At 46.5% G+C, this 17,861-nt stretch overlaps 1 protein-coding gene across 1 annotated transcript in view; it reads left to right on the top strand.

Moving 5' to 3' along the window:
• Nucleotides 1-17,513, top strand: part of LOC130551130 (uncharacterized) — a 76,743-nt gene extending 59,230 nt beyond the window's left edge. The window contains exons 3-4 of the mRNA XM_057328676.1: nucleotides 15,312-15,712; nucleotides 15,791-17,513. Of these exons, the coding sequence (XP_057184659.1) occupies nucleotides 15,542-15,712; nucleotides 15,791-16,603 (984 nt within the window). The 5' untranslated portion in view covers nucleotides 15,312-15,541 and the 3' untranslated portion in view covers nucleotides 16,604-17,513. The remainder of the gene's footprint in view (nucleotides 1-15,311; nucleotides 15,713-15,790) is intronic.
• Nucleotides 17,514-17,861: the final 348 nt, after the last annotated feature.

The raw sequence follows: 17,861 nt of genomic DNA, 5'->3' as shown, positions 1-17,861 counted from the left end.
TCTTGTTTTGTTTTAATGGGAGCTGCTGACTGCGTGCATTTACGCACACGGAGTTCTCTGTAGAAAGTTACAGTATGGCTTCGGTTCAAATGGTCTGCAATGCGAGTTGTTTGTTTGTTTGTAATACATGTATACTGTTTTTGGTCTATTTATGCAACAAATAATACCTGTAACTGTGGTTCTATTCGTGTGTTGTGTTTTATATAGTTGAAAAGTGGTTAGATTTAGGTTTCGGGTGGGGGTGGGGTTTAGGTGCTCCAAATATATTTGAAATAAATACATGCGACTGTACTTTTATGTATGTGTTGTGTTTTATATGGTTGAAAAGTGGTCAGGTTTAGGGCGGGATAAGGTGCTCCAAATATCTTTGAAACTATACATATTTATGAAACCAATTTTATAGCGAACAACCTAAAGCAACAGAATACCCCGCTCATCATAAAATGACGCCAAAGGGGTACCCTGCGTGTTAAAAGACAACACAGAGGGGCGCTGACCGAACGTCAATATGCGACGAGTCGGGAGAGAGAATGAGTTGATAAAGTCATTTATTTGTGATATACTGTTTCTACATAAACCCACCCTGCTAAAAATAGAAATTCTCACATCACAGAATCATCACAGAAATTCTAGTGGTTACCATTAAAATACCATCATGAACCATACATTTTTCTATTACAAATAAAAAAACTATATTTAATGGTGTTCTTTTTATTCCCATCTGCATCTATTGTGTTTTGGGCAGGGTTTTATTATTTTTTTATCAGGGCAACCAACAAAATGTAAAGAAAATCCTGTGAACGTCCAGTTGAGGTCAAACGTTTACTTCCTCCTTGCAGAATCTGAAAAATGCTGGGAACAATAAGAGGAATTTTGAAAATTAAGGTTTATTTTTAATTTCGTCCTGCCCTGAACAGGTTTTTCACGAAAGCAATGTTAACATAAATTTCACACCAAAGAATAATAACAGAATTGATAAAAAATAGCCCAGGTCAAAAGTTTACGTTCCCCTGATTTTTAATACTGTATGATGTTACATGAATAATCAATGAAAGTTTTTATGTTTTGTCATAGTTGTTTGAGGGTTCCTTGTTTGTCCTGAGTTATCAGTTGTCCACTGATCTTTAGAAAAATCATCCAGAATCTTTGCTTTTTCAGCATTTCAGTATATTTGTCCAGCAGTAACTGTATAATGTTGAGATTCATATTTTTACATTGAGGACAATCAAGAGACTCATCCACAACTATTATAATATATAGAAACATTCAGTGATGCCCATAAAGGCAACACAATCCATTTAAAGTCAGGTGGGTGAAAATGTTTTTTGGTGTAAACTGTTTATATTTCATTTCATGAGAAACATACATGTATTTTTATAGCTTCTGAAAGACATTAGTAAATGAAATACATACATACACAATATAAACAAAACAATAACAATTTAGACCAGTTGCCATTTTCAGAGTTTTACACCCACCTGCCTTTAAATGAATCGTGTTGCCTTCATGAGCATCACTGAATGTTTCTATCTATTGTAATAGTTGTGTATGAGTCTCTTGATTTGAAACATGTACAAACACACATACACACACATGTTGGGTTTCCATGTATACAGGGATCTTTCAAAGACCTAAAGAGTTTTATACTGTATAAACTGTATATTCTATCTCCTAAATCTACACATTACAGAAAATGTTCTTAATGCTTACATTTTCCTCATGGGGGACCAACATAATGTCAACACACCATCAAATAATTGGTATTACTATCTTTGCTGTTAAATTATTGTACAATTTTATAATTGTATAATGTAAAATCCACAAGAAACAAAGAAAGTATCATATGGTATTGAACTTCCCATCACAATAGCACTATATATGACAAAACAGTTCTGTTCAGAGTTCAGACTCTACAGTTTTAACTCTTAGGTCTTCAGAGAAGTGTAATGGCTGTATGGCCAATTTTACGTTGTAATAAATACATATTGTACTGATCAAAACTATTTTCTTTAATGTTTGGAATATGTTTAGATTTGTTGCTGTTATGAACATTAAACAAATAAGAGTGGCAGCTTCTGAAAGCATACACATTTTCTGAAACCTAATGTGCCTTGTCAAGTTCTTATGAAAAATATTGCCTTTTCAGCTCTTGCAAAAAAATAAATATCAGATATTATCAGAAACTGCTGTTACCGAAAACAAAAAGTCTCTCTGGTTTAATGAAATAATTGGCCACACCCCAAACCGTGTGACCAGTAAAACAGATTAAAACGTCATGACACACTAAATAACATTTGTTTAGATGTTAACAGAGCTGGTTGTTTTACACACCATAGAAAACAATGTTAGCAACAGTTATTTATTACAGTAAGAGAAAATTAGTTAATTTTGAGATTTTTGTGATATGTTTGCCTTCCGGGTTTTAAAATCTACATCTGCTACATGTCTCAGGTTGTGAGGTGGCACACCACTATAGTACATTGGTGATGCGTCAGTGTCTCCTAATTATTGATGAAAGCACTTGGTGTGTTTCTTAGTGATGGGAAGTCCGGTTCTTTTCTGCGAACCGGGTCTTTCGGACAGTTCGTTTCAATGAACTGGTTCAAAAGACTGGTTCACAGATTCTTTTACGCCCTGACATAATGACTTCACTCGCCATGACGTGACACATCAAGTCTATCATCCCAGCCGGCTGCAGGGCTACACACTGTCAATAAACGATCTGGGATGCCTGCTCGATCCATTCTGCGCATGTGCATAATTACGTAGTAGAAAACGTCACGGTTTCCCTACACTATTGTATCACGAATGCGATGAAACACTTGATGGCCAGTTGGCATATTTTTGAAGGCTACTTTGTGTTTTTCATTTCACGGCAACAGTTCACGGCAGGTCTATTTTGATGTTTTTAAATGTGTTTTTAAATGTAGCTTACGATATGCATTACGATTTGTTTACGTGGTTGTCAATGTTGTTACATGAATATACATGATTTTGGTTACATGTGGAATAAAGTCTTTCTGTCACTGCAAACCTTCAGTTCCCTTTCTGTCGGTCTCTCGACGTTGTGTCGAACCGACAGATGGGGTTCGTCCCTGAGAACCAATCGCTTCCGACTACTTAGAAAAGGCCAATGAAAATTGGCAAATTAAATTTGCATGCCGGACTCCGCCCCGGACATCCGGGTATAAAAGGGAGGCGTGCATCATTCATTCACCTTTTGTTCTTCGGAGCCTTCGCTGATGAAGATCAACTCTTGCTACTTTTTTTTACATTGCCGGTTCTACGACGTGGTGCAGCGGACTGTCCCTTCCTGCAGCGACTTACCCTGGGCGTCTCAGCGGTTCCAGAGGTGTTCGAGCTGCAGACGGTGACTCACTCTAAAAGAGCTAATTTCTCCAGCGCGGCATGTCCCGCTGTTCTCGTGGGTGCGGTGTCCTCATCGAGGAAGGGGACAAGCACGATGTCTGTGTCAGGTGTTTGGGGGTCCAACACGCTGAGGCAGCCTTCTTGGACTCATCTTGCCCGCACTGCGGGCAGATGGTCATAGAGACGTTGCGGTCACGGGTGGCTGTCTTCTCCCGTGAACCAGCCACCACCTCGCATGCTTCCCGGGCTGTGACGAGGATGGCTAAGGCCATTCCGTTCGCCAAGGCGAGCAGCGAGGGTGATATGGGGGTTTCTGCGAGCGCTAATCCGTCAGCCAAGTGCTCGCGGACCGCTCGCACCCCGTCTCGCTCGCCTCATCGTTCCCTAGCTGGCGGTGCCACACCGTCAGCGTCCTCCTTCACGCATTCGCACACAATGCGTGATGATGATGAGATGTCCATCGCAGCATCGGAGAGCGAATTGCTGGCATCCGATCCCGACGACTCTCTGCAGCTCCCCCCCAAGGGGGGCCGAGCTCAGGAGGAAGCGGATGTCGAGATGTCGGCCATGCTTTCCCGGGCCGCCGTGTGCATTGGGTTAGAGTGCACTCCGGTGCCTCTCCCCCAGCGCTCACGGTTGGACACGTGGTTCTTGGGCTCTGAGCGCGACTCCAAGCCGCGCCCAACCCCGGTTCCATTCTTCCCGGAAGTGCATGAGGAACTGACGAAGACGTGGAACGCCCCTTTCTCGGCGCGTACACGTCAGACCGGTTCCGTCGCTCTCTCTTCCCTCGAAGGTGGGGCGGCTAGGGGTTACGTTGACATGCCCGAGGTGGAACGTGCAGTCGCGGTGCACCTGTGCCCGCAGGCGGCGTCCACCTGGAGAGGTCGACCGAAACTCCCGTCCAAGGCATGTAGACCTCGGCATTGCTGGTGTCGAAGGCCTACACTGCCGCGGGCCAAGCTGCCTCCTCTCTCCACGCCATGGCCATCCTGCAGGTCCATCAGGCCAAGGCGTTGAAAGAGATCCACGAGGGTAAGACCGACCCGGGGTTAATGCAGGAACTCCGCACCGCCACCGACCTTGCTCTAAGGGCGACCAAGGTGACCGCGCGGGCCCTGGGTCGGGCGATGTCCACCATGGTGGTCCAGGAGAGGCATCTCTGGCTCAACCTTGCACAGATAAGCGACGCCGAGAAAGTCCACTTTCTCGACGCGCCCATTGCGCAGGGTGGGCTGTTTGGTGACACTGTCGAGGACTTCGCTCAGCAGTTCTCGACAGTGAAGAAGCAGACGGAGGCGATCAGCCATATTCTACCCCGCCGGGACTCGGCCGCCCGTAGGCCTTCGAGTTCCCGTGCGGCCTCTGCTCCCCAGCAGCCCCGGCCCCCTTCGAAGCCAGCTCCGGTTCCAGCGCTCCCTACCCATGCGGCACCCCGGAAAAGGGCGTCGAAGGGGAGACCACCACCCCGTAAGCAACCTTCGAGGAAGAAGCGACCCTGACGGGAAGACCCCAGGGAGGTTAACACCATCGGGCCCGTTTCCAGCCATATCATCGCTGGACGGTCGATCCGGGACGGTTCCCACGGGGGCCTAGCGCCCACTTTTTCACAAAAAGAGTTTCCTATCTCCCTGGGTGTTCTTCACAGCCGCTCTCACCCTCTGTCAGACGGTGTTTGGCCACTCGACGTTGCGTCTTGGTGAGGCGCAACATCGAATGTATTTTGCAGCCCTCAGCACTCTCAAATCGACGGTGCCGGGACCTGCATCGCCAGGCAGGCAAACCAGCAGAGCCAGTCTTCTTCCCGGGCGAGAGACCCGCACTGCCAGCCATCGAACCACCCCCTGGGGGGTCGATGAAGGAGATCGTTCCCTTAGTCCCCCTGTCACAGTCCCTGGGAGCTGGGCTCGAGCTTCCCACACTGTCACGGTGGCTGAGAAGGACGATCCGTCTCGGCTACGCGATCCAGTTCGCCAGAAACCCGCCCAAGTTTCGGGGCATCCTCGCCACCTCGGTCAGAGGCCGGGATGCTCCCGTACTACGGGGCGAGGATGCCACCCTTCTGGTGAAGGGTGCAACCGAGTCCGTCCCCCTAGCCGAGATGTCCAAGGGGTTTTACAGCCCCTACTTCATCGTCCCCAAAAAAGGCGGGGGGGTGCGCCCCATCCTAGATCTTCGTACCCTGAACAGACACCTGCACAAGCTGCCGTTCAGGATGCTCACACAGAAGCGCATCCTGGCTTCTGTCAGATGTCAGGATTGGTTCATGGCAATCGACCTGAAGGACGCTTACTTTCATGTCTCGATTCTCCCTCGTCATCGCCCGTTCCTACGGTTCGCTTTCGATGGTCGGGCATATCAGTACAGAGTCCTCCCCTTCGGTCTGTCTCTGTCTCCACGAGTCTTTACGAAGATCGTGGAGGCCGCCCTCTCTCCCCTCAGGGAGAGAGGTGTGCGGGTACTCAACTATCTCGACGACTGGCTTATCTTGGCTCACTCGCGAGATCTGTTGTGTGCACACAGGGACCTGGTGCTCCGGCACCTAGATCGATTGGGACTACAGGTCAACCGAGAGAAGAGCAAGCTCTCCCCCGTGCAGAGCATCCTCTAACTTGGTATGGAACTCAACTCTGTCACCATGACAGCGCGACTGTCCGCAGTACGCGCCCAGTCGGTGTTGAACTGCCTGAATCATTTCACGCAGTCAGCGGTTCCCTTGAAACTATTTCAGAGGCTCCTGGGACACATGGTATCCTCGGCGGCGTTGATACCCCTCGGGTTGATGCACATGAGGCCGCTTCAACACTGGCTCCAGAGTCGAGTTCCCTGGAGAGCGTGGCACACCGGCAGCAGGCAGATGGTGATTACGCCTCGCTGCCGACGCACCCTAACCCCGTGGTCTTCCATGACCTTCCTTCGGGCAGGGGTACCCCTAGGGCAGGTTACGAGGCATGTCGTGGTGACAACGGACGCCTCCCTGCAGGGTTGGGGTGCAGTGTGCAACGGGCACGCAGTGTCGGGGCTTTGGACGGGCCCCCGCCTGCGCTGGCATATCAATTGCCCAGAGTTGTGGGCTGTGCTACTTGCACTGAAGAGGCTGCAGCCTCTCATGCAGGGCAAGCACGTGCTGGTCCGGTCGGACAGCACTACTGCAGTAGCGTATATTAATCGTCAGGGTGGCGTTCGCTCACTGCAGTTAACACGACTCGCCCGACGCCTCCTCCGGTGGAGTCAGCAGGTGATCCGCTCCCTGCGTGCCGCTTATATCCCAGGCGACCTGAACCAGACAGCCAACGCGCTGTCTCGTCAGTCTGCGGAGAGTGGCGACTCCACCCCCGCGCAGTCCAGCTCATTTGGGTGCAGTTCGGGTAGGCCCAGGTAGACCTGTTTGCCTCCCTCGAAACCACCCATTGCCCGCTTTGGTACTCTCTTACCGAGGGACCCCTCGGCATGGATGCCCTAGCGCACAGCTGGCCACGGGACAAGCGGGAGTACGCCTCCCCCCCCAGTGAGCCTCATTGCACAGACCCTGTGCAAGGTCAGGGAAGAGCAGCAGCAAGTGTTACTTGTTGCGCCACACTGGCCCAACCGGACTTGGTTCTCGGAGCTAATGCTCTCGACGACAGCTCCCCCCTGGCCGATTCCCCTGACGAAGGACCTGCTTTCCCAGGGGAAGGGCACAATATGGCATCCCAGGCCGGACCTCTGGAACCTCGATGTCTGGCCCCTGGACGGGACGAGGAGATCCTGAGTGGTCTGCCCCCGGCGGTGGTAGCTACCATTTCTCAGGCTAGGGCACCTGCCACTAGGCGACTGTACGCCTACAAGTGGCGCCTCTTCTCGACCTGGTGTGCTTCTCGAGGAGAAGACCCACGGAGTTCCTACAAGAGAGACTCGAGACTAACCTCTCCCCCTCCACACTGAAAGTGTATGTAGCCGCCATTGCTGCTCATCACAACTCAGTTGCTGGAAGGTCTCTAGGACAGCACGACCTGGTCATTAGATTCCTAAGGGGTGCGAGGAGGCGTAACCCGCCTCGTCCGCACTCCATACCCTCTTGGGACCTGGATGTAGCCCTGACAGGTCTCACCAGGCCCCCCTTCGAGCCCCTAAGGGATGCCTCTCTTCCTCATCTTACGATAAAGATGGTTCTCCTTTTGGCGCTCGCCTCCATCAAGAGGGTAGGGGATCTACAGGCTTTCTCCGTGTCCCCTGACTGCCTAGAATTCGGACCCAGGGATTCTCACGTTATCCTGAGACCTCGGCCCGGCTACGTGCCCAAGGTTCCTACCGCTCCCTTTCGGGACCAGGTGGTTTTACAACCTCTGCGTAGAGCCGTTGTCAGCCCGCGTCCTGCATGGCCACATGTAGGACCGGCAACTGGTAGGGTGTACGCCTGTTCGGTTCTTTTCCCCCTCTCTCGAGTGGGTCAGTATACCGTTTCAGCCTCCATTCTTTCCCCACTGGGCGAAGAACAGGCACTCCATCCATCACTAAGCAAGCACCCTCTGGGGCGGGCTGGGCAGAGCAGCCCTGCCCCTTAGGCCGGGTATTCCGGAGTTATTCGCAACATAGCTCTAACCAAACCTAGTGCTACCAGACGTTGCAACTCCCCAGTAGGGCGGTTCCGTCTGATGTATCCTCATGCTGGTTCCCACCTTGGTAACCCATGACCTCCCCGGTTGGACCTACACCTCACTGTTTTCTCTTCAGCCGCACTTTCTTCCCATGAGTTCTTCCCCATCGGTGAGACCATGTTGGTATCTCCACTAGACTCCTCCCTGCGGTAGGAAGTGGTCTCTGTAGCGCATCCCCCACTTGAGGAAGTAGCGCTTACCCAGTGCCTTATGGTTCTGGGCTTCTTCTCGCTGTTAGAGAAACAAGGCCGCCGCCTGTGAGGCCGAAGGTAGGGGCCTTCCCACCTTTCAAGAAAGCTCTGGGACCCCCTACCTACCCACTGGTAGGTTACAATTTCATGGTAGCGTTGACGGCTGACACGCCCAGGCCAGTCACCATCGCTTCGTTGAGATTGTGACAGGGCACAGTGTTATGGCGTTTTCCATTGGAACCCCATCTGTCGGTTCGACACAACGTCGAGAGACCGACAGAAAGGGAACGTCTCGGTTACGTTTGTAACCTCGGTTCCCTGATGGAGGGAACGAGACGTTGTGTCCTCTTGCCACAACACGTGCTGTCCTCTGCAGCTGTCGTGAGAGGTCTCAGGCTCCTCAGAACTAAGGTGAATGAATGATGCACGCCGTCTCCCTTTTATACCCGGATGTCCGGGGCGGAGTCCGGCATGCAAATTTCATTTGCCAATTTTCATTGGCCTTTTCAAAGTAGTCGGAAGCGATTGGTTCTCGGGGACGAACCCCATCTGTCGGTTCGACACAACGTCTCGTTCCCTCCATCAGGGAACCGAGGTTACAAACGTAACCGAGACGTTTCCTCCATACTCCCCTTTGTGATTCATTGCTGTATGGCATTAGGCCTACTTAACTCGCCGCATTTCGATCTGAGGTCAGTAGTATTGTCAAAGACGGTTTGTGTCATTTTTTTATTAAAAGCTGCTAATATTAGTTAACTTTAAATTGAGTAATTTTGTGTTAGTATGGGTCTATATAGGCTAATATATCTATCTATATCATCTAAATGAGGAAAATAATCCCTTCAATGGTGTTTACAGAAGACAGTAAGGAATGTAATATGCATTTCTGCCTAGACTATCTGCACTTACATGAAGAAAGAACTACAAACAAGTCTTGGGAAACGTTACAGAGAATTTCAAACTGACAATGGAAATGACTTGAAAGAGCGCATAGTGTGCACACAGAAGTGACATGAGACCAGAGGTGGACAGTAGTGAAGTACATTTACTTGAGTATTGTACTTAAGTACACTTTTTGAGTATCTTTACTTTATTTACAAAGGTACAAAGGTGCGCAGGCGTGGAACAGATCGTGCAGTGTCGTAAATCGTCGCAAAACAGAATTATCATTTGCGCGGACGGATCGTGCAGGCATCCCGGATCGTGTACTGACACAACTAACTTTTTTTGACTAGGAGCACTGTAGCCCCTGACTGAAATTTTTAGGAGCGCAAGCAAAAAAAATAGGGACACACCTTAAATCAGCCTGCAATGCAATTACTCAATTATTTTCCCTAAAATAACTATATTACTGATACTGAAAAATAAGTTCCTCGATGACCGCAGATTTGGTTCTGCTTATTTAAAAAGAGGCAGAGTCCACAGAGAACGTCCAGTTCCCTGATGGCGGGAACGAGACGTTGTGTCGAGCCGACAGATGGGGTTCGCTCTTGAGAACCTATCAACTTCTGACTAGTTTAGGAAAGGCCAATGAAATTGGCGAATGAAATTTGCATGCCGGACTCCGCCCCCGGATATCTGGGTATAAAAGGGAGACGGCGTGCTGCATTCATTCACCTTTTGGTCTGAGGAGCCTAAGCATCCCTTGACTGCTGCGGCGAGCGGCCAGCGTTGTGGCAAGAAGGATACAACGTCTCGTTCCCTCCATCAGGGAACTGAGGTTACATCCGTAACCAAGACGTTCACTTTCTGTCGGTCTCTCGACGTTGTGTCGAGCCGACAGATGGGGTTCCTATGGAAAACACCACAGCGCTGTGCCGCGTCACAATCTCTAGCGGAGAGACACTGACTGGCCTGGGCGAGTCAGACGTGAGCACTAGCGCGAAATTGTAACCGTCCAGTGGAGAGGTAGGGGGTCCCAGAGCTTTTTAGGAAAAGGTGGGAAGCCCCTGCCACCGGCCGTCACGGGCGGAGGCCTTGATTCTCTAACAGCGAGAAGCCGCCCGGCACCATAAGGGCCACTGGGTAAGCATTAATCCCCCCCCGGGGAAAAACGCTGCAGAGACCACTACCTACCGTAGGGAGGAATTAGTGGAGACACCACATGGTCTCACCATCAGGGGAGAACTCATGGGAAAATGTGCGGGCTGAAGGAGTTAACCGCAGGGTGGAAGTCCACCTAGGGAGATCATGGGTTGCCGAGTTGGGAACCATACATGAGGATACATCAGATGGAACCGCCCATGGAGGGAAGGGTTACCACATCTGGAGCACTAGGTCCGGTTAGAGCTATGTGGTAAATAACTCAACTGTTCCCCAGGCTGCTCTGCCCAGCCTGCCCCCAGGAAGGTGTTTAGTGATGAATGGAATGCCTGTTCTTTACCCAGTGGGGAAAGAAGGGAGGTGGAATAGCCCCTGACCCCCATAAGGAGGGGGGGAGGGCTTTTGCAGGCGTATGCCCTACCGGCTGCCAGACCTACATGTTGCCCTGCAGGACGCGGGCTGACACCGGTCCCATGCGTAGGTTGTAGAACCTCGCGAAGGTGTTGGGCGTAGCCCAACCCGCAGCTCTGCAGATGTCTGCCAGAGAGGCGTCCTGAGCTAGTGCCCATGAGGAGTGTGCCTCACTCCTAATGGGCAGGGGCAATCTTGAGATCGGTATGCCGTAGCGACGGCATCCACGATCCCGTGCGCCAGCCTCTGTTTGGAGACAGTCCTCCCCTTCTGCTGACCTCCAGAACAGACAAAGAGCTGCTCAGAGCTACTGAAGCTCTGCGTGCAGTCCAAGTAGAGGCACAGTGCGCGTACTGGACACAACACTGATAGGGTTGTAAAAGGGTAATAAAAAGTTGTTACTCATCCAGTTTTTTATATCGACTATGCATTACATTATTCTATGGAACTCCTGTCTTTCATGAGGCTTTGAGGAAATATAAAGTTGAGTATCATCAGCATAACAGTGAAAGCTAACTCCATGTCGCTTTATTATATCTCCTAGAGGTAGCATGTATAATGCGAAGAGCAGAGGCCCTAAGACTGAGCCCTGTGGTACACCGTACTGGACTTGCGATTTGAGTGACACCTGCGTGACATTGTTTATTGCTACAAATTGAAAACGTTCGGATAAATAAGATTTTACATTAAAGCGGCAACGAGTAACTTTTTGACCTTAAAATAATGTCTCTAAAATTATTTTAGTGGTAGGACAACTTTTAACTGGATGAATTTTACTGCCGTTACTACCTAAGCAGCCTCCTATCGGCTGAAATTGCACTTGTAACTTTGGTGTTCTGGTCGGTACAAGCCCTGCCTATCCCCTGCTTTACGGCATACTTCACATTTTACTCTTAGCCTGGGAGAAGTTAACAGTAAGCTAACAGTTTGACGAAACGAACCAAAACATCACCATGGCAGAGCCAGCCAAAAAAACAAAGAGGGTTTTGTCAGAGGAAGCAAAGAAAATAAAGCGAGAGAGTGATCGGACATGAGGCCGGTCACGAATCAATATCGGACGGCCTTACACTCGGTGGCGCGAGCAGCAAGAGGCAACGTGTTGCAAAATGGATGGAGACCTAGCGGTCCTGCTCCTGGATTTGTAAGTGTTATTTGTACATTTTTTGTTACTGTCCTGTACTTTTGAACGTATTTGTTATTAGTCTGTGTCATTGGCGCACCACCGGTTCACACTAGCTGAGAGATAATATATGGTTGCCGGTGTCGATAGCTAGCATGTTGTCGTGTCTCGTCATGAATGTGTGTAGTGCTTGTAAATGAAGACTAAAAAAACACAATAAACGTGTTGTGGTAAAAAGTAGCAGATTCTTTAGTTCAGACCAGTAAACCGCGTAAATGTTGAACAGTTCAGTCGTTGAGTAGGCTAATGTTGTCGTTATATATATGTACATGCTATGCGCTGTTTTCATAGCGTATCTGGGTCCGCCGGGTCCGTCGGCTTTGTAAACAAACTCACGTGTATTGAGCTGCCAGCGGGAAATCTTTGCGATAGTTTTTACGACACTGCATACAGACAATTCCGCTAAACAACCCCGTGGGGAAACAGTAAGCAAAAGTTACTCGTTGCCACTTTAAAGTAAAATGAAAGGTCTCGTATTGTTACATTCTTACGATGATTTTATTGTGTATTAAGGACACTTTTCCTCATGTTCACACAACACATGTAAATATAAGACCACTTGCCTGTTCGTCTTGCTGTGAACGGATTTGAAATGATCCAGCGCTGTCTCGAGTAATCAACAGATAAATGACGTTTCCTGAACTCCTCCATGATTAGTTTAGTTTTAAACGTCTCATATATCAAATCGTCCGTCCTCGGGCTCAAGAAATGCGTCACAGCAAACATTGACTCGTAGTAATGCGCTCACGTTGTGTGTGTTTAAACTTGTCAATGACGACCTGGATTGTGGCCGTCCGCGGGAAACATCAGTGACGTGAGTGACCCGCGCAGTTGACTATCACACACAGCCTGCACTGGTGGAGGGGCATGTTCTACTCGTCTTTCCACATTAAATAACTAGAAGAAATTCAAAATTTGCAGGTCGCACATGTGCGAGTACTTGTAAAAAATGCTCGCACTGTCTCGACCATTTAGTCGCAGTCTGCAGCCCTGGGCTGGGATGAAAAATACACTCAGCACATTTAAATATATAAGTCAGTAAACACATCATCGTCATGATCTTAGTTTTGCAAATAAAGCTCCCAAATACGGGAACAGTGTTGTGCAAACTATATTTTAAGTCTTAAAGATATACAGTGAATATGTTAAAAGTGTCACTTAACAAAGATAAGCTTTTAATTTAAGCATAAAATGTTTAATTTACTTGAAATGTTACTCATGTTGTTAATATGCAATTAATTTAGCAACTTAAAAAAGGTCCCAGCAAACAATGACCTGGCGGTCCACCGGCGGTTTTTGGGCGGCACAGATTCAGCGGCTTAATGCAGTCGGACCACCGTCGGGTGCTGTCGGTCTGCCAGGTTTTTTTGGGTGGCACGCCACCAGCGGCTTCTGTTGGTACATCAGTGGCTAAATGATAGTGTTCTTCTAAGCTCTTACATAACATTTTTATAAATATTAAAGTCAAAGTTTTCTTGTTAAATAAAAAGGTGTAATTTGCAATTTAATAATAATTTATGAGATTTAAAATTGTTAAATGTATTTATTAATCCCAGCTTGATGTGTATTAATGGGTGTGCGTTATGCGCTGAATGTGTGTCACACACTGGAGCGGAGGAAAGTTACCATGGAAACGGGGTGGCACCAGGAACTGACAAGCAGCAAGTTTAAGCCAATGACAGGCCGAATTGGTAAATTAAATGATTAAGTTGTAAATTAGGCATATTTAGATGTTTAAGTGTTTCTATTTATAGGATGTCTAAACAGAAAACGTATCAGTGGTCCTGCGCTTGTCGGAATTGCTTTTATTGATATTTTGGTAATTTTTAGGTAAATTTTCAGCTAAAAGTCATTAAATGGGTGTGGATGAGATGATTTTTGTTTTTATAAAGTATTACTGTATTACAGTATTAATGTCCCAGGTAGTTACTTTAGTCAGGCCTACATAAAATGAGCCTTGATGACTGACTGATTAGCATTAGCCAATTTAAAACTGCTTTTAGGAAAGTTATTATGGTTATATGTAATTCAGCTTCTCTGACAGTCGGTTTTGAACCTGTAATCCCAATTAACTATATTTTGATTCTTTAGCATTCAATGTTATGTTTGTATATTTTTCCATGCTGATGGCTGTGCGGTAGAAGCATCTCCAAGGTGCTACAAGTATGAATCCAATGACTAGTAATGAAAACCTTAAAGTTATAGCCTTAAACTTTTTAACAGTAGTGTATCTTTTTTATTTTATTTTTTATGTCTATTTTGCTAGCTATTGTTATTTATCTAGCTATTTATTTGGCAAAAAATACAATATAAACAGAAATACTGTTAAATAACCACAATATAAAACAGCTGTTTTCTTTTTGAATATCTATATAGTAAAGTGTAATTTATTTCTGTGATGCAAGTATGAATTTTCAATATCATTACTCCAGTCTTCAGTGTCTTGTGCAACTAAATTGTCACTTGGATCATGTGACATTGAACACTTTCGTAATGATGTTGAAAATTCAGTTTACAATATATTCATATAATGAGAGAAATAAAAAGGTCTGAACCCCAAAACTTTGAATGGTAGTTTAAATTATAGTTATAATGGCTTCTTCCTCTCACTTAAATGATACTGTTGAATAGGTAGTTTGTTCCATAGAGACTTTCCAGTTCTTCAAATTATGATGACAAATTTACTAGGGGACCTAGAAAAAAACCTGATGGCTATTAAACCAGATAATTCCAAAATAAGATAAGTAAAGTCACAAGCTCTGGACTCTTGGTAGTATCCAGGCTATCAGAGTCCATTAAAGGAGTCCATTAACAGAGTCCATTAAATTTAGTTAAGCATTCACATAACACATCTTGTAACCTTGTTCTTCAGAAATGAAATAGTAAAAAGTGAATATGATCATATTTTGCTTAAAATAATATTATGAACAGCAGCAGTGCTAATATTTCTCCTTTTGCTTTCCTGTTTCAATCTGTCAGGGTTTACACTTTAAGATTACAGCAGCTCCAGATTAGATACAGCATCACTTGTGAAGACTTCAGATGATGCCAACACTCACAAAGACTTCAGATGATGGCAACTATAGATGGACATACAAGACATACAAAACTGCAAAATATGTAGGAGCTGATAGGTGCGGCGGACTATTACGACTGTTACTCGTCACTTCCTGTTTGCTGAGAGCGCGTGGTTTGAGTCGGAGCTCTTTCAAACTTATTCTTAATACATCGTTTATTCTTGTTATATCTTAAGACTTGTGTTTTAAATTGTTATTCTCCGAGGGTAAAACATATCCTTAAATATATCCCATACCAAAAATCGTACTTAAACGCACAGATAATTTATTTTTATCGGATCACTCGCTATTAGCCTCAGGCTGTTAGCATTCCCAGCCTGCCTGCTTACTGCTTAACACACTGTTCTCGTTACTACATCACTAATGGCTAATGTTTCAGATGTGTTTGTACCGCTGTGTGCAGATGAGGAAACGATCGCACTTCAGTCGGAACTGGAGGCTGTGGAGAAGCAGATCCAGGATCTACTCGAGAAGCAGACACGGCTGCGAGAACGAAAAACGGCGCTGGAAACATCCAGAGCTGACGCTCGCAAATCCGCGGTAAGTTTTCATCGCGATTTTAATACTCCTTCCACTTCTACTCCGCGTGTTTCTCTGCACAGAGCCCAGGCTTCGAGAACACGGTCAGCCCAAATGAACTTCACTCCTGCACCGGCACAACCACGGCGAAAGGCGCGAGCCAGGACTGGAGCGATGACCCAACCGCCGCCACCGGTCTTCGAGATCCCGACCAGGAACCGCTTTGCCGCCCTCTGCGAGACGGAATGCAACGCTGTGGTCATCGGAGACTCAATCGTCCGGAACGTACGCGCTTCCTCCACTAAAGGTAAGGTGCGCACTCATTGTTTTCCTGGCGCCCGTGTTCTTGATGTCTCTGCGCAGGTACCTGCGATCCTGAAGGACGATGCTAACGTCGGAGCTGTCGTGCTGCACGCGGGGGTGAATGACGTCAGGATGAGGCAGTCGGAGATCCTGAAGAGGGACTTCAGGAGTCTGATCGAGACGGTACGCAACGCATCGCCCACAGCGAGGATCATCGTATCAGGGCCGCTTCCTACCTACCGACGAGGGAATGAAAAGTTCAGTAGACTATTTGCTCTAAATAAATGGTTGATGTCATGGTGTATTGAACAGAAGCTGCTCTTTGTTGATAATTTTGATCTGTTCTGGGAGCGACCTAGGCTCTTCCGCCCTGACGGCCTGCACCCCAGCAGCATCGGAGCGGTTCTTCTGTCTGACAACATCTCAAAGACGCTACGCACCGCTTGCCTACGTCTCCCAGCGGTAAGTCAAAACTTCAACCATAGTCTGTGTTCCTCCCACTCATCTGTTAGAAATGTTACTGCTTCCAAATGCATAGAGACTGTGTCTGTCCCCCGAATAATACTACAAAATAACAAAATAGCCAAATCTCAGAGAAAAAATCTAATCGTGATTAAACCTGAGGACAATGTAATAAACGACCAAAACAAACTCATAAAGTTCGGCCTACTTAATATTAGATCACTAAATTCAAAAGCAGTTATTGTAAATGAAATGATCACAGACAACAGTTTTGATATACTTTGCCTTAACGAAACCTGGCTTAAACCAAATGATTATTACGGTCTAAATGAGTGTACACCACCAAGCTACTGTTATATGCATGAGCCACGTCCGGTTGGTCGAGGTGGCGGTGTCGCAACAATCTTTTGAGACTTTCTTACTGTAACTCAGAGAACGGAGCATAAATTTAAATCATTTGAAGTGCTTGCGTTGAACATAATTGTTCCAATTGACAGTAAAAAAACATTGCTTTCTTGTACATTGGCTACAGTGTATAGACCCCTTGGTCCCTACACTGATTTTCTGAAAGAGTTTGCGGACTTCCTATCGGACCTATTGGTTAACGTTGATAAAGTACTAATTTTCGGAGACTTTAATATCCACGTAGATAGTGCTAACGATGCATTAGCAGTGGCGTTTACAGAGCTATTACACTCTTTTGGAGTAACACAACACATCAATGGACCCACTCATCGATTTAATCATACACTAGACTTGATTATATCTCACGGAGCCGATCTAACCAATATAGATATTATACCTCAAAGCGACGATGTCACTGATCACTATCTTATAACATGTACACTGCGCACTGCAGAAATCAGCCGTTTAACTCGTTATCGACAGGGTAGAACAATTACCTCGACTACTAAAGATAGTTTCGCAAAGAGCTTGCCAGATCTGACTCCGTTAATAACCATACCAATAAATATAGAATTGCTCGATGACATGATCAGCAAATTGGGCACTATTTTCTCTAATACATTAGAAGCTGTCGCACCTATGAAGTCAAAAAAGATTAATGAGAAAAACGCAGCACCATGGTACAATAGCACCACTCGCGCCCTTAAAAGAGAAACACGTAAACTGGAGCGCAAATGGAAACAAACCCAATTAGAGGTCTTTAAAATTGCGTGGAAAGAGAGTGCAAACTGTTATAAAAAGGCACTAAAAGCAGTAAAGGCTGAGCACCTCCGTAACCTCATAGAAACTAACAAAAACAATCCAAGGTTTTTATTTAGTACAGTTGCTAAACTAACAAATAAACAGACTTCACCTGACCTGGGTATTCCGCCGCACCTTGGTAGCAATGATTTCATGAATTTTTTTACAGAGAAAATCGAAAACATACGAGACAAAATAGTAAAAACTCAACCTCCAAGTCTGTCCTATAAATTAGTACCAACCATCGCCCCAAAAGAAAGGCTACAGTGTTTTTCACCTATAAAACAGGAAGATTTAATTAAACTTATTGCAACATCTAAACCTACAACTTGCTTATTAGACCCCATACCAACTAAATTATTAAAAGAGTTATTACCCGTTGCAATTGAGCCCATTTATAACATTATCAACTCGTCAATTAATCTAGGCCATGTCCCAGGACCCTTTAAACTGGCCGTCATTA

The sequence above is a fragment of the Triplophysa rosa genome, unplaced genomic scaffold (genome assembly GCF_024868665.1).
Source record: "Triplophysa rosa unplaced genomic scaffold, Trosa_1v2 scaffold65_ERROPOS296704, whole genome shotgun sequence".
NCBI classification, from domain to species: domain Eukaryota; kingdom Metazoa; phylum Chordata; class Actinopteri; order Cypriniformes; family Nemacheilidae; genus Triplophysa; species Triplophysa rosa.
This window is presented reverse-complemented; position numbering and strand designations above follow the sequence as displayed.